The sequence below is a fragment of the Arabidopsis lyrata genome, assembly GCF_000004255.2.
Source record: "Arabidopsis lyrata subsp. lyrata unplaced genomic scaffold ARALYscaffold_6, whole genome shotgun sequence".
Classification (NCBI taxonomy): Eukaryota; Viridiplantae; Streptophyta; class Magnoliopsida; order Brassicales; family Brassicaceae; genus Arabidopsis; species Arabidopsis lyrata.
The window spans coordinates 17,621,644-17,644,199 of NW_003302550.1; the positions used below are offsets into that span (position 1 = coordinate 17,621,644).

The window sequence follows — 22,556 nt, forward strand, 5'->3', positions numbered from 1 at the left end:
AAATACCCAAAGTTAACCGAAAATAACCTATTTTAACCCTAAATTTTAAAATAAAAAATCAAACTGTTAGTTTTGGTTTTGCTTTTCAATTAATTCCGGTAACGTTCTAGAACTACTTCGGTTAACTGTTAACCGAAGAAACCAGCTCGGTTCGGTTTGTTAACCAAAGTCGCAGCCCAGCCTGACTATACAACTATAGGGGGCCTTTTCTCTGGACACTTTACCGAAGCAAGGGAAATTGTATATTCATTATAAAGGTGTAGTTGTCTTCGATTTCCCCAGAGTTAATAATAAGTCTCTTTAGAGCTAAAATAATTTGCTTTCTTAATTGAACAAGACTTTCTTACAAAAGAATTGTCCCCATTAAACGAAAGAATAAACAACTGTGGCCAAACCCAAAAGAAAGAAAAGTTAAAACCTTACACATTACCACAGAGTTAATTCATGTCCTTCCTTAGTGAAACCGATCTATGTTCAATGATGTATTGTATTCTTTTGGGTCCAGACCCTTTCCTTAAGCCTTTTTTCTTCTCTTCATGTTCCTGTCTTCTACAACGTCTCTTCTACAAGCACTACTTCAGTCTCTTTGAGTGTCATTCAACTTGCTCTCCAATTAGATCTAGACCAACAAGTAAGAAGGAGATTCCTTGAAACAAGAGGAAGTAAAAATGGATTCCTTGCGCCGATAAAAGACTTCGAGTTGCTGCGGTCAGTAACAGAAACGCTAGTGATAGCTCCTTCATATATATCCTATTGTGCTTCTTCTTCTTTTTCTTTGTCTTTTCCGCCTTTTTCTCGGCTTCGGTTTCGGGTGCAGACACACCTCTCTGATGTTTCGTTTTCTTTTCGTCTTTTTCAACTAAAGCAGCAAGATCGCCTTCCGATGATCGTCCAGATTTTTTTGTAACTACCCATTCATAAGCACTTCCTAGCTGAAATAGACCTGAGACCATTGCGTTGAACTTGGTCACAGACATTGTGTTCTCAAAGAGAAGGTACGGGACTATAAACGGAAATGACTTCGGGGCGGGAAGGATGTTGAGGAACGACATTGTGGCAGGTATGTAGCAAACAACCCAAGCGGGAAGCTCAGCCTCGGGTACAAACATAGTCATTGGCAGGATAATACAAAAGAGGGTAAATGAGTAGAATGGCAAGATAAGCTTCCTCAGTAGGAAGAAGAGGAATATCAGATTGAATTTCTTTCCTATGCTTATCTGCAAAACACACACACATACAAAGGCATCAGAAAACACACAACAGCCAACATATAATACTGAAACCGTTAGCGCACCTTTGATTTAATGACAGCGGGCAAACAAAGACGAAATAGTTGCATAGGTCCTGAATGCCATCTGTGTTGCTGTTTTCTGTAAGCTTCATAGGATTCCGGTAATTCACATTGGCACTGAGAAAGGCAACACATAGTATATGACATTAGCCAAGAATCAAACAAACCAGTTGGTAACAACAACAACAACAAACACGGTTATTGCTACAATACCTCAACGTCGTTTAGGAAAATGAATTTCCATCCATGAAGGTGAGCACGAACAGCAATGTCCATATCCTCGACGGTAGTTCTCTCGAGCCAGCCACCAGAATCTTCCAAAGCTTTGATCCTCCAGACACCGGCTGTTCCATTGAATCCAAAGAAATTCAAGAAGACGCTATTCACTTGCTGCTCAACCTCAAAGTGAAAAGCCAAGTTAATGTTCTGTAATCGTGTCAACAAATTCTCTTCCTTATTCACAAAGGACCACCTCGCTTGAACCAATCCTAGTTCCTCATTATCCTATCAAAGAAAACAAACCTGATTTAGTATACAATCTTTTGGATCAAATTAAGCTCCAAAATTAGCAATTATTACCTTAAAATGAGGAATTGTCTTTTTGAGGAAATCAGGTAGAGGTTGAAAATCAGCGTCGAAAATCGCGACGAATTCGTAGTCTTTAACATAACTACAGTTCATAGCAGACTTAAGATTACCAGCTTTGTAACCTTCTCTGTTAACACGGTGACGATACACAATGCGTGCACCTTGATTCTGCCATTTATGAACCTCTTCTTTAATCAAACTCTGCGTTATCGGATCATCCGAATCGTCAAGAATTTGAATCAAAATCTTCCCTTTTGGCCAGTCTAAGTTACAAACAGCAGCAATTGATTGCTGATAAACCTGTAAAAACCATAACTTAGTAAAAAAAATTAACCAATTCGAATTTTTTTAAAGCTTTTGGTTTTGGTTGCTACCTCTTTCTCATTACACATAGGGATTTGAACAAGAACCATAGGGAGGAAGGCACCATTGTCACCAGATTCAAGATCAGAGATAGAATCTGGTTTAGGAACCGGTTTAATCTTCTTGAAACGGATCCAAAAACAACCAAGACAAAGAATGAGTCTATCAAGACTCTGAACAAGAAACAGAACGATGCAGCCATTAGCAAGAAACTGAAGCGGAGGAGCAAGATACTCAACACGAAGCAAAACCCATCTCGTGTAAACCCAATCAAAGAATCCTTTATTGAAGATAAACTGAAGCTGAAGCTTAGAAGTTCCAAAGTGCCAACCTTTGAAGTAAGCAGCAATCTCAAAACCCAAAAGGATTAAAGAAAGCCAGAGAAACACCTTTAAGCAAGAGTAAAAAAGTTTCGATTTTTTCGCAGGGTTTTGCTTCTGTACTCCGGAGGAGGAGGAGATTTCAGTGTCTGTACGGCCGGCGGCGATACGGCGGCGTACGGCAGTGCCGAGAGCGATTAATGCAGAACCGAGAGAAGTGAGACAACCTGCGGCACGGTGAGCTTTAAGAAGTAGAACCCAAGTGAGCTGTCTTGCGTTCTTGTTACGAGATTTCTCATGAGTTCTTACGAGGAAATCGTCATGAGAAGGTGATTCAAGTTCCACCATTGACCAGTTATTAGGGTTTTCCATTTTGACGACGACTGGTGTTCCTTTACGGTTGTTGTTGTTGTTTCCTTTAGCCCACCATTCAAACTTTGGTGCCATTTTTGTTTCGATAGATCAACAAAAAAAAGAACAGAAGATGAAACAGCTACAAATTGGATCTCATTGACAGCGAGAGGATTGAAGGAGACGCGTGTTACTGTAATAACAAAAAGGGAAGAGAAGATGTAATGAAGAGAAGAGAAGAGAAAAAACTCTGTTCCCGAGATAATGAGAGAAAACAAAAAGTTTTTGTAGTGAAAAATGAGAAATTTTGAAGAAATTTAAAAGACAAAAGAGAGAGAAGAAACAAAAAAAGAAAGTGGTAACAGCTCAACACGTTTTTTTTTTTATATTTGCAGATTTTGAAGAATATACAAAAAAACCCAGAAGAATAAATTGAGAGAAACAACACCCAATGGTCAATATTTTTTTTATTCTCACTTTCAAAATATAAACAAAACAAAAAAAGTGACGTTGAAGGAATTTGTAGATTCCCAGAATAAGGAAAAGGATCAAAATGAAATGATCAAAAGCCTTGTTTGGATTTGTTGACACAAACAACAAAATAAGAAAAGCTGTCTTTACCAAATTTCTTGGCTTTGTTGTTCTTCCAAATACTCCACTTTAAACCTCCTCTGATGTTGGTACAATGTACAAATCGGATCTTTGATATTCCGCGTGTGATATTAACTGGGATTAGAGAATTTACCTCGAGTTAATGATCACACGCGAAACAAAAAAAAAAGGACAGTAATCTAAAAAGAAAATATCGTAAAATTTGTGAAGAATATCCGCAAAAGACAACGTAAGGAAGAAGAAATTAAAAATAGAAATGTGGATTTGAGATATGGATTTTCTGTTTTTTTTTTTACTGTGATTAAATTTGTAATGAGTGGGCGAGAGAGAAAGATAAGACCAAGTCTTTTGCCACACCGTTCATTTAGACATTTGCCTCCTAATTTGGCGCTTTTTGTTTTTTTACTGAATTTTTGCTGTTAAACCTTCATGATTTGTAGTTTTTTACACATGTTACTATTCTCTTAGTATCTATACTATTAATTGGGAAGCATTCCCTAATAATAAACCTTATAAAGTGTAAAAAATTACAAGAGAATGCCATTAGGAATTTTGCATTCAAAGAATCAATGAAAAAGATCGTGAAAGGATAAAATTGACAATTTGAATAGAACAAAAAAAACAAAAAAACGCGGATCCTGGGTTTGGTGTCGGATAAACACGCGGATCCTGGATGCATTTGGGCGGTTATATACGTGGATCTTGGACTTATGGTACGGACCTTGACGCGGATAAAGTTAATGCAATCTTCTTTAATTACCTACCATATTGATTATAATCGGGTTAATAGGAGAATATTCCGTTGACAAAATCAAAACTAACATTCCATATATATTTTTAATGGATTTATAGGGGCATATTCCAATACAAAAAACAATATAATTAATGAATTTTCCATAACTAAACTCTAAACGGGTTAATAGCATAACTATTCTAACCAAAACTACGTGAAATCTACAATTATGCCCACTAAATTCGGATATCTTAAAGATATTCTAAAGTTCTTTCCTATCAAACCTAAACCGCAGCCGACTAAACATCCCTATAAATAATTATTGAAGAAAGAAACGAAAACTCATTACCTCATCTTCTAAAAAAATTCAATTGGCTTCCGCGATTACTGAAGCCTTTCGAACCAAGATGCATATTCAAGTGAAATCTACAGTACACGTGAAAACGAAGGCGATGAAATGATTATTCCTCTGATCAAATTTGCCAATATAAGAGTGTAGGGAGGTAAATAACATTCTTAATTTTTCAATGGGTCTATAAGAGTCTATAGATGATTTGGCGTAGAGATTAATAATAATTTCTGAATATTGATGCAGATATCAAGAACATTTTCACTGCCTTCGACTGTTCTCAGATCATTATTAACCATCCATTTCAGAGGTTTGAGGAATTTAAAACTGCGTAAGCATTTTCAAGAATAAACCAACTTTTTAGACAACTATGATAAATTTAACGTGTTTCTAATTTATCTTCTTTTTTTATTGACAATTATTGTGTAACTAAGGTTGTGATGTCTCACAGGCATGCTATGTAGATGATATCTTAATCTGCATCAATACTCCTAGATCGTTAATTTGTGATCTATGTCCAAGTTTACAAAATATTCTTCTTATATAATGATTTTAAGTGTTGTGTTTCTTATAATCAAGTGAGAAATAATGAGATTCACAAGTGGTATACTAAATCTTACTAACTATTCTTTGTTTTTCTTTCTTAACTACAGATTCAAGACCTAAAATAAAGAGTTATCTAATCCTAACTATAGATCTAATGATTTTAATGTTTTTGCTAATCTCATTGTCATCTTTCCCCTAGGTTTTACTAATAGTAGTGCAAACCATTAACGCTACAATGTCCACTTTGATCTACAGCATCATCTACAAGTAGAAAAAGGGGTATTGTTGAGGCAACTAAGCACACAAGCAAGAAGCATTGGACTAAGTAATGAAGGATAAGAACATTTAGGATGAGAAGACTAATGAGAAGGAAATTAAATATGAGAATACCAAGGAGAAAAGGGATAACTACTCCTAAATTTGTTGTTTCTTTTGAGTTTTAAGTTGCTCTCGCAAATTCTATCGTTTTTATGATATACTTATCTTCTCTATTGCCTTTGTGTTGTTTTAATTTAGATAGCATTTTTATGCTTACTAAATAAAGTGTCTAACTCTCGGCTTAAAGAGTGTAAGTTCTATGTTACTAAGATAGATTACTTACATGATTAATTGATCCATTTGCTGGATAGTCCTCCAACGTTAATCTTAAATCGAAAACAAATAGCTCAGACTTTTGTAAAATGTAATGAAAAAATCACCTGGTGCTTTTGCTATTGATTGAAGACGCCTCCGAAGACATTGAAACTCAGAATACTAGGAAAGTGAAGTCTCAAAAGCACCATATCGTTCTCTGTAATACCGAGAGCTCAAGAGCTCCGACAAGATGGAAAAAATAGTAATTGATGAGCCATGAACCGAACTAGATACTACTTCATATGTATCTTGAGAAATTTGCTTCTGTTAAAAATGAAAGATAAAGAAACTGATCGAGGAGTGCTAACTGTTACGTGATGTCTTTGAACCGGACTGGACCTGCAACGCAGCTACTAAATCAACAAGTAGACAAAGAGCATAATAATTAATGAAACAACTCTCAGTTTTGCATGAACTTCAATCAGAATCGTTATAAAGAAGGAGAAAACTCCCCAAAAACCCAAAGAAGAAAACAACATCTCTTACCCATGAATTGATCGAAAGTGAAGATTTGTCTTTGAAAATATGATTAACCAAAAATCTCATCTACTTCACTAAGTGCTCGATCACATTGACACACTGAATTTGAAGAAACTCTTGATTAGGGATTTGATAGGTTGACAACAATATAACCTCTGTTAGAGTGAATTCATCATCATGGATTAGGGTTCTATCACCGGAAGCTACTGATGGAGAAGAACTCGTGGACTCAGCAGCTCTTTCAATCCTCTACTGTTGCCCAATTGATTAAAACTGATAAGCTAATAAAATTGATCCAATTATGAAAGCGGAGGTGTGACGGGATTTCCGAAAGAGAGGCAACCTAGAAACTCACCGAGAGTTCGAAGATTGGAAATCACAGTCTAGAAGGTAGGTACGAAAGAGAAGAGCCACCTCCAAGATCCTGAGATTTGATGATGATGAATGATGATGATGATGAATGACGATGAAGAGAGAAAGAGATAAAGAAGACGATGAAATCGATTTTGATTGTACCGTAACCCGAGATAAAGACATAAGTAATTTAACCAAGTGATTAACCTGACTTAACACAGGTCGAAAGATTATTTTTTAATCGCACTTTCCTTTTCCAATTTTTCTTTAGTTGCCGAGATTTTTTGTTTCCCTTTCACCCCTGAATTATTATATACTTTGTTTTCTGACGTGGTCTCGGTAAATTATTTTGCTTTCACCCCTTCAAAAATATTTTATTTTATATTTTGATTGTCTTTTTTATTTATTTTAGTAATACTATTCTATTAAAATGACATTGTTTTGTTGATAAAAAAAAATGACATTGTTTTAGTATGTTTTACGTTTTGTGACTATCACTAGCAACTAATTGTCAAACTGAAATATACTTTCTTAAAAACATTTATAATCTAGAATTTGTACAGTAAATAAATAAACAAACATTTAACAATTAGATTATATATACTTTTGATTGAATAAAAGTTATAATATTAAAAATATTTTAGTTTGATCAAATAAATAAATAAAATTAAATATTACCAAATGTTGGTAGAGAGGTTTTCTAAATTAGCAATTATCAATAATGTTGCATTATACAATATATTTATTTTACAAATTTTAAATTTTTATTTTCTTTCAAAATTTAACATTTCTATTTTCATTATTACACACCTAACTTATGCAACTGTTCAAATTATTTTTGTGCACCAAAACCAGTTGTAATTTTTTAATATAAAAAACACATAAAAATGTTGCAAATAATATTTTATAACTACACTATGTATAATAAATTAATAACGAATGACGAGAAATATTTTTTATAACGAATGAAACAAATAATAAATATGTGTACCAAAGTTTTAAAAAAACACCAAACAAAAATTTTCAATAAATATACTACATTTTTGATATACTGTTGTAATGGTCACTAACACACAAAAAAATAATTTATTAATTCAAACTTTATGCAACACATTTATTTGTGTATTTTATCCCGCACGTACGTGCGGGTCCGGATCTAGTGGTCTTTATCCTTAAATCAATAAATCTCCCTAATTCCTCCGTCAATTACTAACCATACGATGTCGTGTAAGAGTTTACAATCGTTGAATGAAATATGGTTTTTGATTCGACTCTAACAAAGATTTGATTGGTGACAACCAAGACACAAATATGAATGAAGAAAAAACTAATGGAAATCACTACAATAAATATTCACATTGATAGCATACGACGATAGTTCATTTGATAATAATGTAGATATTTCTTGTAGTAAATAAATATAATAAAATTTAAAGAATAAAGAAAAAATAATAGAATCTAAAACTATTAATTGAGGAACAATTTTAAAAGAGTATCTTAGAAAATTTTAAAATGACATGAAATGTAATTTATATTTAGGTTATTTTTATAGATACATTATATAAAAAAAAATTAAATCACTAAATCGATATAATTAAATATAAGAAATTGGTAACAAATCTTTTAGATAATTATTAATTTTCAAAACTTTAAACTCTCTTTCTATGTTCCATTAATAATAAATTCAAAAATAATTATTAGCCAATCAAAATTGAATAAGAAAAATTTGATATCCAATTATATGATATTTTTATTTTTGATCATTATAGTTTATCTTTCATCATTCTTTGATCCTTATTTTATAATAAAATGAATGATCACATCATTCATATAATAAAATAAATTTAGATTTTTTTTTAATGAACATATAATTGTGTTCAAAAACATATTATAGGAGGTCCACACTAGTAAAAAGATGTAAGAGTAGCACACATGATTTAATAAGCATCTGAAATCTTAAAAAATTAATTGGTTTCATCCGGTTCTTTTGAACTGTATAATTAGATCGAATACAATAAATATTATCGATAATTTCACTTAATGAAATAGTATAAATAGTTTAACTAAATAAAACATTGAAAATATCAAAATGTACTATAGATAGTTCAACTTGATAAAACAAATTAACATATTATTTGAAGTTGATCAAATAATAGAATTATTTTTATGTAATCAAATATTATTGATAACATCGTATTTTATCCCATTTTTAATATGTTTTATTTAGGTTTTTCATGGAGAAAATAAGAGATAATGGAGATTCAAAGATGTTTCCAAGTATTTATGCTCCAAGGATGAATTATGAGTTTTCAAGCAAAAAGGAATAAAAGTCGATTTAATCCCGTTTCATGACAGTTTCTGTACCTCAGAAGTATGGCGTCCGTTCGAGGTATTTCCGATTACCAAATCAAGAGATCGCGGTGGCTATGGAAAGCTAGAAGAGTCACGATTCGTCTCAAAGTGGAATCAGAGCGTTTCATTGAGCCATTCGGAAGTTATTCCCATAGGATTGAAGATATGTCCCGGACCGGCCAGACAGCCTTACGCCCGGTCCGGAGCCTTCTGACGCCCCCGGTCATGGAGCCCGTGCCCGGGCTGCTCTTCACACCTCACCCCGGTCATACCTAGCCGTGCCCTGTCCAGAAGCTCGAGCCTCACTTAACCTAATTCGTGGGGAATGACGGTTTTGCCCTTTGACCTAATCGAAACCTATATATACCGAGACAAAGTGGAGAAACCCAACGGCCTCTCAACCCTAATCTCGAGAGCCTCCCAAGTAGCCTCCCCGATGAGACTCTCAGCTCTCCTAGCTCCACCTCGTCGAAGCTCTTGCCCTTTGAAGAAGTCGTCCTTTGAAGCTTTCTCCTTTGTTCTTCATTGGTTTTTCTTCTACTCTTTCTTCTACTCTTTCTTTCAAGACTTTTGGGGAGACAAGTATGTTCTATGACACTAGAGAAGTCTTCTTTGAACCCCCTTTGTTTATTTCAATCGTTTATTATGCTTTTCTACTTCATCTCCATGTCGTTTCTTAGCATCATGAGACCTTTTTTGTTTCTTTGTTGGGTTTTATGGGGTGATTCAAAAGGGATTCATGGTTCAAAGCATACTAGGTTTATTGATCTGTTATTTCGTTCATACTTAGATTCATTTGGAACATCTTTTACTTAATGCATGTGTTTGGATTGATCACCAAACGCTGATCCAAGAGGTTAGGAGCTCTAATTGGGTAAACCTAATCTCGAACATAGTGTTACCAATCCTTCGTGTTGTTGCCTGCGTAAGTTGAGTAACATGACTTAGAGTACTTACCGAATCCAACCCTAATGCATCTGATCTATGCGTCGTTGCCTGCGTCAGTTGAGTAACGGAGTATAGGGAGATTTGCCGGCTTATTCTATAACCTAGGATAACTCGTTCATTCGCTTTTCGTAGTTATGAACTAGAACGAAAACATAGAAAATATAGAGATCTAAACCCTAGTTAGCCGAGAACCATGATACCCGGATAAACGCTAGAACGTCCAACGCCTTAGTCATATCGTTTACAACCGTTAATCATCTTACCTTTCATTAGTCTACTTAGCTTTCATTTATTTGCTTTCTTATTTCATTGCATTAGTCATTAGGAAACACAAAACCAAACCTCCAAAGTTTAGTTTTGTCTTACCTAGATCTTTTTGATTGAATTCAATAACTCGTAGTTACACTCTCTGTGGGATCGATACTAAAATACTACTCTGATTACTGTGCACTTGCAATTTAACGTGTGGTCTTTCAGGTAAAAGTTTTGAAGTGAAAACCATCACGCATCAATTATACATATCAACTAAATTATACATAGTCTTAGATAATTATCACCAATACAATATATTATGGATATTTAATTTATTTTTATATTTACTTTCTATTATAGAAATTCTATATATCTAAAAGTTGGAAATTCTATATATCTAAAATTTCTCATACTAATTTATGATAAAATGTTCTATATAAAATAATTTAATTTTTAATTTCTAGAATCTAATAACAACAAAACATTTTTCTATTTGATCATTATATTTCCAGTCATCTTTCTTTTATTTGTATATATGTAAAACAAAAATCGCCACATCATCTATATAATAAAAAATATAATTTGTTTAAATAATTTTGTAAATTTATACATAATCGTAGAAATGTTCAAAATATAACACTTAACTGAATATATATATTTGATACTTTAGGAATATACGGGTTGGTCTACAAAACCCACAGTCATATGTTGGAACAGGTTAGAATTTGATTTTCACGATTGCGGTCCTTTGCGACTCGGTCTGTCAAAACATGCAATTCTTATTCCAATGCAAGGTACATTAAATGGAATTGTTCGACCATTTTGACACTCATAAAAGTATAAATGCATTAATACAAAACTAATCGCTCTTTTGAATATGAAACTACAAAATTTGCACGGATATTATGAAATCAAATTTGGACTAACTTATACTTTTATTTCTCAAATATACACCATATATTAACATCATGTTAATTTAAATCTTTCTCAATTCAATATTTTTATACTTTCATTATGTTTCATAAGGTAAAATCGTTCTTTCAAACTACCCATTTCTCAAATTATAACTTAAAATTACCTTTTTCCTAATTATATTTATAGAATTACTAACTTTACGAGGGCTTCCAATTTTAAATTTTGTTTAAGAAATTACACATTTAGTTTGAGCGTTCATACAAAGGAAACACGACGCAGTGCATTATCAAATATAAAATTTTCATTATCTTCTTGTGGCATTTGTAAGTATAATGGTTGCTTTGATTTTGTAAAATAACTTTTGTCGGTGATAGTTTGTGGTATGCCACGTTTAGACTTGTATTAAAAAGGCCGTCTTTTGGATTCAGACTGCATAGATTATTCAAATTGCTTTGGCTTCAAAGGAAACCATCACCCAAACTCTCCTTTTACATTAGTTTATGGAGAAAAGAATATTGATATGCTAAATCACACATTAAATAAATTTAAATGTTTATAATTTAGTTGATGAATATGACATATGCATTGAATGTTAATGGAAGAGAAGAACTACGTACAAATGTCAACGAGTTTTTAAAATTTATATAGTTTTTTTTCTATTTATTATATGATCATTAAAAATATTTGATCTAATCCTATTATGATTTACACTATCTACAATGATTAAGGTGAACAATTTCTACGAATAACGATTCCACGATGCAGCTCTCTTCGTAACACTCAGATCCACGGCAGATGGTTCTTCATGTACGACATCTGATCAACAAATTCTCCGCTACCTTGTCTGTCTTCTAGCAATAGTTGCTCGATAAAATTATGTTTTTTTCTTCTCTAAAAAACCGACTTCAATCCACCAACAATTCGACAAAAGTTCTTCCTGATTTACGATTTCGACGTTGGTTTTTCACCTCGTATGAATGTGCTTTCGGTCTGCAATCGAAATATGTCTCCTTTCAACTTTGATGAAAGTGCTTTCCGGCCAAAAATCAAAAAGCCGAAGCTCAGCGGCGTAAACAATTGTGGCTGATTAAAAGTTCATAAACAATTCTTCTAAATATGCATGGGTAAAATCGTAAATTATCCTTCACCAAAAATATCGTAAATTATCGTAAGTTATTCGTAAAAGTTTTTTTTCCATTTATTATATGATCATTAAAAATATTTGATCTAATCCTATTATGATTTACACTATCTACAATGATTAAGGTGAACAACTTCTACGAATAACGATTCCACGATGCAGCTCTCTTCGTAACACTCGGATCCACGGCAGATGGTTCTTCATGTACGACATCTGATCAACAAATTCTCCGCTACCTTGTCTATCTTCTAGCAATAGTTGCTCGAGAAAATTATGTTATGTTTTTTTCTTCTCTAAAAAACCGACTTCAATCCACCAACAATTTGACAAAAGTTCTTCCTGATCTACGATTTCGACGTTGGTTTTTCACCTCGTATGAATGTGCTTTCGGTCTGCAATCGAAATATGTCTCCTTTCAACTTTGATGAAAGTGCTTCCCGGCCAAAAACCAAAAAGCCGAAGCTCAGCGTAAACAATTGTGGCTGATTAAAAGTTCATAAACAATTCTTCTAAATATGCATGGGTAAAATCGTAAATTATCCTTCACCAAAAATGTCGTAAATTATCGTAAGTTATTCGTAGAAGTTTTTTTTTCCATTTATTATATGATCATTAAAAATCTATACTAGTATAATCGCAGCACTTTTTGTGACGGGTGGGTAAAAAAACTTTCGGGTATATCGGATATCCGACCCATTTTAAAAATTCCTTCACAAAAAATTTGTTGGGTCGGGTTATATTTAACCCAACTCATACACCGGATATTCCATATTTAATAATTTAGATTTTTAGAAGATTTGATTAAGATTTATAATTATGATTCTCCTATCATCTTTGTTTGATTTGTTTTTAACTATTTTGAATCATCATATAATACATAAAGTAAAAAAAAAATCAATTTTTTTTCTGCATATACTGTGATTCGAAATTTTAAAAACAGACATATATTATCCAATTGACGAAAATGTGTGTTCAACGTTCTACATCGATTAAAATATTTAGACAATGATTCATAATCATATCATAAATAAGAACATTAATAAAAGAAATGAGTTTTTTGGCGGGATGGGTTTGGCAGGACGGGTTTTTGAATCAACAATAATAAAAAGATTAAAATATCATTAATCCGCCGCTTCAATGCGGATTTAATCCTTATTTTTTTTAATACATATCACAGGACGGGTTAAGAAATTACGGAACGGGTTATATTTCGGAAATGATTTATATGGCGGACGAATTTGAATCAATATTTATATACCGCTTTAATACGGGTTAAATCCTCAGTTTATTAATAATTATCATGTGGACTCGTGGTATACCGTTACTTAATAACAGTTGTAAACTATAATATAAATAAATATGTTATAAGGAGATACAATTTACAAAATATTTTTATACTAACTTTAAAATTAAATCATCCTGCGGTGTACCGCGGGTTAAAATCTAGTATTTGATCTAATCCTATTATGATTTACACTATCTACAATGATTAAGGTGAACAACTTCTACGAATAACGATTCCACGATGCAGCTCTCTTCGTAACACTCGGATCCACGGCAGATGGTTCTTCATGTACGACATCTGATCAACAAATTCTCCGCTACCTTGTCTATCTTCTAGCAATAGTTGCTCTGAGAAAATTATGTTATGTTTTTTTCTTCTCTAAAAAACCGACTTCAATCCACCAACAATTCGACAAAAGTTCTTCCTGATCTACGATTTCGACGTTGGTTTTTCACCTCGTATGAATGTGCTTTCGGTCTGCAATCGAAATATGTTTCCTTTCAACTTTGATGAAGCTCAGCGTAAACAATTGTGGCTGATTAAAAGTTCATAAACAATTGTTCTAAATATGCATGCGTAAAATCGTAAATTATCTTTCACCAAAAATGTCCAAATCTAGTACTTTTTAAATCAGTAAAATATTAGGTTATGTTTTATCGACTAATTTATATTTTTATAATATAATAAAATATCCTATTTCCAACCATACTAATTTGTAAAAGTTTCGAAGCGTGTAGGTTATGTTTTTTTTTTTCTGTAATGTGTGATAATTATTTGATTAACAAAGTTGAGGGCTAATGCAAAAGTGAAAGGAAAAAAACAAACCAGAATTAGGCGAAACAGAGCATAAAATAAGAAACAGATCATGAAAGATTATGCTACCATGACAGTAGACATTAGACCAGCGTTGAAAGAGGGGCTCCTCATTTCCGGCAGGTCCTTGTGGCGAGAGATGATACGATGACGGATAACATTGTCAATGATTTGAGCTCGCCAAATATGGTAAATGATTGCATAATCATGTGCAGATTTGAGAGAATGGACAAGCGAATGAAGACTGTAGTTCCAGTCTGGGCTGATCGAGTGACCAATCATGGCGCATAAGTAGTTCCATACAGTAAACCAGTAAGGACATACTTATCTTCTCTATTGCCTTTGTGTTGTTTTAATTTAGATAGCATTTTTATGCTTACTAAATAAAGTGTCTAACTCTCGGCTTAAAGAGTGTAAGTTCTATGTTACTAAGATAGATTACTTACATGATTAATTGATCCATTTGCTGGATAGTCCTCCAACGTTAATCTTAAATCGAAAACAAATAGCTCAGACTTTTGTAAAATGTAATGAAAAAATCACCTGGTGCTTTTGCTATTGATTGAAGACGCCTCCGAAGACATTGAAACTCAGAATACTAGGAAAGTGAAGTCTCAAAAGCACCATATCGTTCTCTGTAATACCGAGAGCTCAAGAGCTCCGACAAGATGGAAAAAATAGTAATTGATGAGCCATGAACCGAACTAGATACTACTTCATATGTATCTTGAGAAATTTGCTTCTGTTAAAAATGAAAGATAAAGAAACTGATCGAGGAGTGCTAACTGTTACGTGATGTCTTTGAACCGGACTGGACCTGCAACGCAGCTACTAAATCAACAAGTAGACAAAGAGCATAATAATTAATGAAACAACTCTCAGTTTTGCATGAACTTCAATCAGAATCGTTATAAAGAAGGAGAAAACTCCCAAAAACCCAAAGAAGAAAACAACATCTCTTACCCATGAATTGATCGAAAGTGAAGATTTGTCTTTGAAAATATGATTAACCAAAAATCTCATCTACTTCACTAAGTGCTCGATCACATTGACACACTGAATTTGAAGAAACTCTTGATTAGGGATTTGATAGGTTGACAACAATATAACCTCTGTTAGAGTGAATTCATCATCATGGATTAGGGTTCTATCACCGGAAGCTACTGATGGAGAAGAACTCGTGGACTCAGCAGCTCTTTCAATCCTCTACTGTTGCCCAATTGATTAAAACTGATAAGCTAATAAAATTGATCCAATTATGAAAGCGGAGGTGTGACGGGATTTCCGAAAGAGAGGCAACCTAGAAACTCACCGAGAGTTCGAAGATTGGAAATCACAGTCTAGAAGGTAGGTACGAAAGAGAAGAGCCACCTCCAAGATCCTGAGATTTGATGATGATGAATGATGATGATGATGAATGACGATGAAGAGAGAAAGAGATAAAGAAGACGATGAAATCGATTTTGATTGTACCGTAACCCGAGATAAAGACATAAGTAATTTAACCAAGTGATTAACCTGACTTAACACAGGTCGAAAGATTATTTTTTAATCGCACTTTCCTTTTCCAATTTTTCTTTAGTTGCCGAGATTTTTTGTTTCCCTTTCACCCCTGAATTATTATATACTTTGTTTTCTGACGTGGTCTCGGTAAATTATTTTGCTTTCACCCCTTCAAAAATATTTTATTTTATATTTTGATTGTCTTTTTTATTTATTTTAGTAATACTATTCTATTAAAATGACATTGTTTTGTTGATAAAAAAAAATGACATTGTTTTAGTATGTTTTACGTTTTGTGACTATCACTAGCAACTAATTGTCAAACTGAAATATACTTTCTTAAAAACATTTATAATCTAGAATTTGTACAGTAAATAAATAAACAAACATTTAACAATTAGATTATATATACTTTTGATTGAATAAAAGTTATAATATTAAAAATATTTTAGTTTGATCAAATAAATAAATAAAATTAAATATTACCAAATGTTGGTAGAGAGGTTTTCTAAATTAGCAATTATCAATAATGTTGCATTATACAATATATTTATTTTACAAATTTTAAATTTTTATTTTCTTTCAAAATTTAACATTTCTATTTTCATTATTACACACCTAACTTATGCAACTGTTCAAATTATTTTTGTGCACCAAAACCAGTTGTAATTTTTTAATATAAAAAACACATAAAAATGTTGCAAATAATATTTTATAACTACACTATGTATAATAAATTAATAACGAATGACGAGAAATATTTTTTATAACGAATGAAACAAATAATAAATATGTGTACCAAAGTTTTAAAAAAACACCAAACAAAAATTTTCAATAAATATACTACATTTTTGATATACTGTTGTAATGGTCACTAACACACAAAAAAATAATTTATTAATTCAAACTTTATGCAACACATTTATTTGTGTATTTTATCCCGCACGTACGTGCGGGTCCGGATCTAGTGGTCTTTATCCTTAAATCAATAAATCTCCCTAATTCCTCCGTCAATTACTAACCATACGATGTCGTGTAAGAGTTTACAATCGTTGAATGAAATATGGTTTTTGATTCGACTCTAACAAAGATTTGATTGGTGACAACCAAGACACAAATATGAATGAAGAAAAAACTAATGGAAATCACTACAATAAATATTCACATTGATAGCATACGACGATAGTTCATTTGATAATAATGTAGATATTTCTTGTAGTAAATAAATATAATAAAATTTAAAGAATAAAGAAAAAATAATAGAATCTAAAACTATTAATTGAGGAACAATTTTAAAAGAGTATCTTAGAAAATTTTAAAATGACATGAAATGTAATTTATATTTAGGTTATTTTTATAGATACATTATATAAAAAAAAATTAAATCACTAAATCGATATAATTAAATATAAGAAATTGGTAACAAATCTTTTAGATAATTATTAATTTTCAAAACTTTAAACTCTCTTTCTATGTTCCATTAATAATAAATTCAAAAATAATTATTAGCCAATCAAAATTGAATAAGAAAAATTTGATATCCAATTATATGATATTTTTATTTTTGATCATTATAGTTTATCTTTCATCATTCTTTGATCCTTATTTTATAATAAAATGAATGATCACATCATTCATATAATAAAATAAATTTAGATTTTTTTTTAATGAACATATAATTGTGTTCAAAAACATATTATAGGAGGTCCACACTAGTAAAAAGATGTAAGAGTAGCACACATGATTTAATAAGCATCTGAAATCTTAAAAAATTAATTGGTTTCATCCGGTTCTTTTGAACTGTATAATTAGATCGAATACAATAAATATTATCGATAATTTCACTTAATGAAATAGTATAAATAGTTTAACTAAATAAAACATTGAAAATATCAAAATGTACTATAGATAGTTCAACTTGATAAAACAAATTAACATATTATTTGAAGTTGATCAAATAATAGAATTATTTTTATGTAATCAAATATTATTGATAACATCGTATTTTATCCCATTTTTAATATGTTTTATTTAGGTTTTTCATGGAGAAAATAAGAGATAATGGAGATTCAAAGATGTTTCCAAGTATTTATGCTCCAAGGATGAATTATGAGTTTTCAAGCAAAAAGGAATAAAAGTCGATTTAATCCCGTTTCATGACAGTTTCTGTACCTCAGAAGTATGGCGTCCGTTCGAGGTATTTCCGATTACCAAATCAAGAGATCGCGGTGGCTATGGAAAGCTAGAAGAGTCACGATTCGTCTCAAAGTGGAATCAGAGCGTTTCATTGAGCCATTCGGAAGTTATTCCCATAGGATTGAAGATATGTCCCGGACCGGCCAGACAGCCTTACGCCCGGTCCGGAGCCTTCTGACGCCCCCGGTCATGGAGCCCGTGCCCGGGCTGCTCTTCACACCTCACCCCGGTCATACCTAGCCGTGCCCTGTCCAGAAGCTCGAGCCTCACTTAACCTAATTCGTGGGGAATGACGGTTTTGCCCTTTGACCTAATCGAAACCTATATATACCGAGACAAAGTGGAGAAACCCAACGGCCTCTCAACCCTAATCTCGAGAGCCTCCCAAGTAGCCTCCCCGATGAGACTCTCAGCTCTCCTAGCTCCACCTCGTCGAAGCTCTTGCCCTTTGAAGAAGTCGTCCTTTGAAGCTTTCTCCTTTGTTCTTCATTGGTTTTTCTTCTACTCTTTCTTCTACTCTTTCTTTCAAGACTTTTGGGGAGACAAGTATGTTCTATGACACTAGAGAAGTCTTCTTTGAACCCCCTTTGTTTATTTCAATCGTTTATTATGCTTTTCTACTTCATCTCCATGTCGTTTCTTAGCATCATGAGACCTTTTTTGTTTCTTTGTTGGGTTTTATGGGGTGATTCAAAAGGGATTCATGGTTCAAAGCATACTAGGTTTATTGATCTGTTATTTCGTTCATACTTAGATTCATTTGGAACATCTTTTACTTAATGCATGTGTTTGGATTGATCACCAAACGCTGATCCAAGAGGTTAGGAGCTCTAATTGGGTAAACCTAATCTCGAACATAGTGTTACCAATCCTTCGTGTTGTTGCCTGCGTAAGTTGAGTAACATGACTTAGAGTACTTACCGAATCCAACCCTAATGCATCTGATCTATGCGTCGTTGCCTGCGTCAGTTGAGTAACGGAGTATAGGGAGATTTGCCGGCTTATTCTATAACCTAGGATAACTCGTTCATTCGCTTTTCGTAGTTATGAACTAGAACGAAAACATAGAAAATATAGAGATCTAAACCCTAGTTAGCCGAGAACCATGATACCCGGATAAACGCTAGAACGTCCAACGCCTTAGTCATATCGTTTACAACCGTTAATCATCTTACCTTTCATTAGTCTACTTAGCTTTCATTTATTTGCTTTCTTATTTCATTGCATTAGTCATTAGGAAACACAAAACCAAACCTCCAAAGTTTAGTTTTGTCTTACCTAGATCTTTTTGATTGAATTCAATAACTCGTAGTTACACTCTCTGTGGGATCGATACTAAAATACTACTCTGATTACTGTGCACTTGCAATTTAACGTGTGGTCTTTCAGGTAAAAGTTTTGAAGTGAAAACCATCACGCATCAATTATACATATCAACTAAATTATACATAGTCTTAGATAATTATCACCAATACAATATATTATGGATATTTAATTTATTTTTATATTTACTTTCTATTATAGAAATTCTATATATCTAAAAGTTGGAAATTCTATATATCTAAAATTTCTCATACTAATTTATGATAAAATGTTCTATATAAAATAATTTAATTTTTAATTTCTAGAATCTAATAACAACAAAACATTTTTCTATTTGATCATTATATTTCCAGTCATCTTTCTTTTATTTGTATATATGTAAAACAAAAATCGCCACATCATCTATATAATAAAAAATATAATTTGTTTAAATAATTTTGTAAATTTATACATAATCGTAGAAATGTTCAAAATATAACACTTAACTGAATATATATATTTGATACTTTAGGAATATACGGGTTGGTCTACAAAACCCACAGTCATATGTTGGAACAGGTTAGAATTTGATTTTCACGATTGCGGTCCTTTGCGACTCGGTCTGTCAAAACATGCAATTCTTATTCCAATGCAAGGTACATTAAATGGAATTGTTCGACCATTTTGACACTCATAAAAGTATAAATGCATTAATACAAAACTAATCGCTCTTTTGAATATGAAACTACAAAATTTGCACGGATATTATGAAATCAAATTTGGACTAACTTATACTTTTATTTCTCAAATATACACCATATATTAACATCATGTTAATTTAAATCTTTCTCAATTCAATATTTTTATACTTTCATTATGTTTCATAAGGTAAAATCGTTCTTTCAAACTACCCATTTCTCAAATTATAACTTAAAATTACCTTTTTCCTAATTATATTTATAGAATTACTAACTTTACGAGGGCTTCCAATTTTAAATTTTGTTTAAGAAATTACACATTTAGTTTGAGCGTTCATACAAAGGAAACACGACGCAGTGCATTATCAAATATAAAATTTTCATTATCTTCTTGTGGCATTTGTAAGTATAATGGTTGCTTTGATTTTGTAAAATAACTTTTGTCGGTGATAGTTTGTGGTATGCCACGTTTAGACTTGTATTAAAAAGGCCGTCTTTTGGATTCAGACTGCATAGATTATTCAAATTGCTTTGGCTTCAAAGGAAACCATCACCCAAACTCTCCTTTTACATTAGTTTATGGAGAAAAGAATATTGATATGCTAAATCACACATTAAATAAATTTAAATGTTTATAATTTAGTTGATGAATATGACATATGCATTGAATGTTAATGGAAGAGAAGAACTACGTACAAATGTCAACGAGTTTTTAAAATTTATATAGTTTTTTTTCTATTTATTATATGATCATTAAAAATATTTGATCTAATCCTATTATGATTTACACTATCTACAATGATTAAGGTGAACAATTTCTACGAATAACGATTCCACGATGCAGCTCTCTTCGTAACACTCAGATCCACGGCAGATGGTTCTTCATGTACGACATCTGATCAACAAATTCTCCGCTACCTTGTCTGTCTTCTAGCAATAGTTGCTCGATAAAATTATGTTTTTTTCTTCTCTAAAAAACCGACTTCAATCCACCAACAATTCGACAAAAGTTCTTCCTGATTTACGATTTCGACGTTGGTTTTTCACCTCGTATGAATGTGCTTTCGGTCTGCAATCGAAATATGTCTCCTTTCAACTTTGATGAAAGTGCTTTCCGGCCAAAAATCAAAAAGCCGAAGCTCAGCGGCGTAAACAATTGTGGCTGATTAAAAGTTCATAAACAATTCTTCTAAATATGCATGGGTAAAATCGTAAATTATCCTTCACCAAAAATATCGTAAATTATCGTAAGTTATTCGTAAAAGTTTTTTTTCCATTTATTATATGATCATTAAAAATATTTGATCTAATCCTATTATGATTTACACTATCTACAATGATTAAGGTGAACAACTTCTACGAATAACGATTCCACGATGCAGCTCTCTTCGTAACACTCGGATCCACGGCAGATGGTTCTTCATGTACGACATCTGATCAACAAATTCTCCGCTACCTTGTCTATCTTCTAGCAATAGTTGCTCGAGAAAATTATGTTATGTTTTTTTCTTCTCTAAAAAACCGACTTCAATCCACCAACAATTTGACAAAAGTTCTTCCTGATCTACGATTTCGACGTTGGTTTTTCACCTCGTATGAATGTGCTTTCGGTCTGCAATCGAAATATGTCTCCTTTCAACTTTGATGAAAGTGCTTCCCGGCCAAAAACCAAAAAGCCGAAGCTCAGCGTAAACAATTGTGACTGATTAAAAGTTCATAAACAATTCTTCTAAATATGCATGGGTAAAATCGTAAATTATCCTTCACCAAAAATGTCGTAAATTATCGTAAGTTATTCGTAGAAGTTTTTTTTTCCATTTATTATATGATCATTAAAAATCTATACTAGTATAATCGCAGCACTTTTTGTGACGGGTGGGTAAAAAAACTTTCGGGTATATCGGATATCCGACCCATTTTAAAAATTCCTTCACAAAAAATTTGTTGGGTCGGGTTATATTTAACCCAACTCATACACCGGATATTCCATATTTAATAATTTAGATTTTTAGAAGATTTGATTAAGATTTATAATTATGATTCTCCTATCATCTTTGTTTGATTTGTTTTTAACTATTTTGAATCATCATATAATACATAAAGTAAAAAAAAAATCAATTTTTTTTCTGCATATACTGTGATTCGAAATTTTAAAAACAGACATATATTATCCAATTGACGAAAATGTGTGTTCAACGTTCTACATCGATTAAAATATTTAGACAATGATTCATAATCATATCATAAATAAGAACATTAATAAAAGAAATGAGTTTTTTGGCGGGATGGGTTTGGCAGGACGGGTTTTTGAATCAACAATAATAAAAAGATTAAAATATCATTAATCCGCCGCTTCAATGCGGATTTAATCCTTATTTTTTTTAATACATATCACAGGACGGGTTAAGAAATTACGGAACGGGTTATATTTCGGAAATGATTTATATGGCGGACGAATTTGAATCAATATTTATATACCGCTTTAATACGGGTTAAATCCTCAGTTTATTAATAATTATCATGTGGACTCG

General features: G+C 32.3%; 1 protein-coding gene and 2 long non-coding RNA genes across 6 annotated transcripts; all 3 read right to left on the bottom strand.

Moving 5' to 3' along the window:
* Nucleotides 1-299: 299 nt before the first annotated feature.
* On the bottom strand, nucleotides 300-3,764 carry LOC9310550 (probable xyloglucan glycosyltransferase 12). Its single transcript, XM_021021797.1, has 6 exons — nucleotides 3,535-3,764; nucleotides 2,254-3,106; nucleotides 1,871-2,179; nucleotides 1,505-1,795; nucleotides 1,295-1,408; nucleotides 300-1,217 (listed from the first exon to the last, which is right to left on the bottom strand). The coding sequence occupies exons 2-6, from the start codon at nucleotides 3,007-3,009 to the stop codon at nucleotides 594-596; spliced, it is 2,094 nt and encodes a 697-aa protein (XP_020877456.1). The 5' UTR covers nucleotides 3,010-3,106; nucleotides 3,535-3,764; the 3' UTR covers nucleotides 300-593.
* Nucleotides 3,765-3,999: 235 nt separating this feature from the next.
* Nucleotides 4,000-6,976, bottom strand: LOC110227502. Of its 2 annotated transcripts, none has more exons than XR_002331189.1 (5): nucleotides 6,622-6,976; nucleotides 6,273-6,518; nucleotides 5,852-5,966; nucleotides 4,608-4,684; nucleotides 4,000-4,285 (listed from the first exon to the last, which is right to left on the bottom strand). It is a non-coding gene; the product is annotated as an uncharacterized LOC110227502 (long non-coding RNA). The 2 variants fall into 2 exon arrangements; XR_002331188.1 differs by having other exon boundaries at nucleotides 5,852-6,050.
* Nucleotides 6,977-14,863: 7,887 nt separating this feature from the next.
* LOC110227503 lies at nucleotides 14,864-15,985 on the bottom strand. Of its 3 annotated transcripts, none has more exons than XR_002331190.1 (3): nucleotides 15,639-15,985; nucleotides 15,290-15,535; nucleotides 14,864-15,068 (listed from the first exon to the last, which is right to left on the bottom strand). It is a non-coding gene; the product is annotated as an uncharacterized LOC110227503 (long non-coding RNA). The 3 variants fall into 3 exon arrangements; XR_002331192.1 differs by having other exon boundaries at nucleotides 14,864-14,984; nucleotides 15,639-15,983; XR_002331191.1 differs by lacking the exon at nucleotides 14,864-15,068 and adding an exon at nucleotides 15,084-15,143 and having other exon boundaries at nucleotides 15,639-15,981.
* Nucleotides 15,986-22,556: the final 6,571 nt, after the last annotated feature.

What these genes read in the sequence shown, in the direction of transcription:
- LOC9310550 (XM_021021797.1), bottom strand. Translation starts at nt 3,009, where the DNA reads ATGGCACCAAAGTTTGAATGGTGGGCTAAAGGAAACAACAACAACAAC. An exon ending in AGACAATTCCTCATTTTAAG is followed by an intron (nt 1,796 to 1,870) that starts GTAATAATTGCT and finishes TTTCTTTGATAG; the next exon opens with GATAATGAGGAACTAGGATT. An exon ending in TTTTCCTAAACGACGTTGAG is followed by an intron (nt 1,409 to 1,504) that starts GTATTGTAGCAA and finishes TGCCTTTCTCAG; the next exon opens with TGCCAATGTGAATTACCGGA.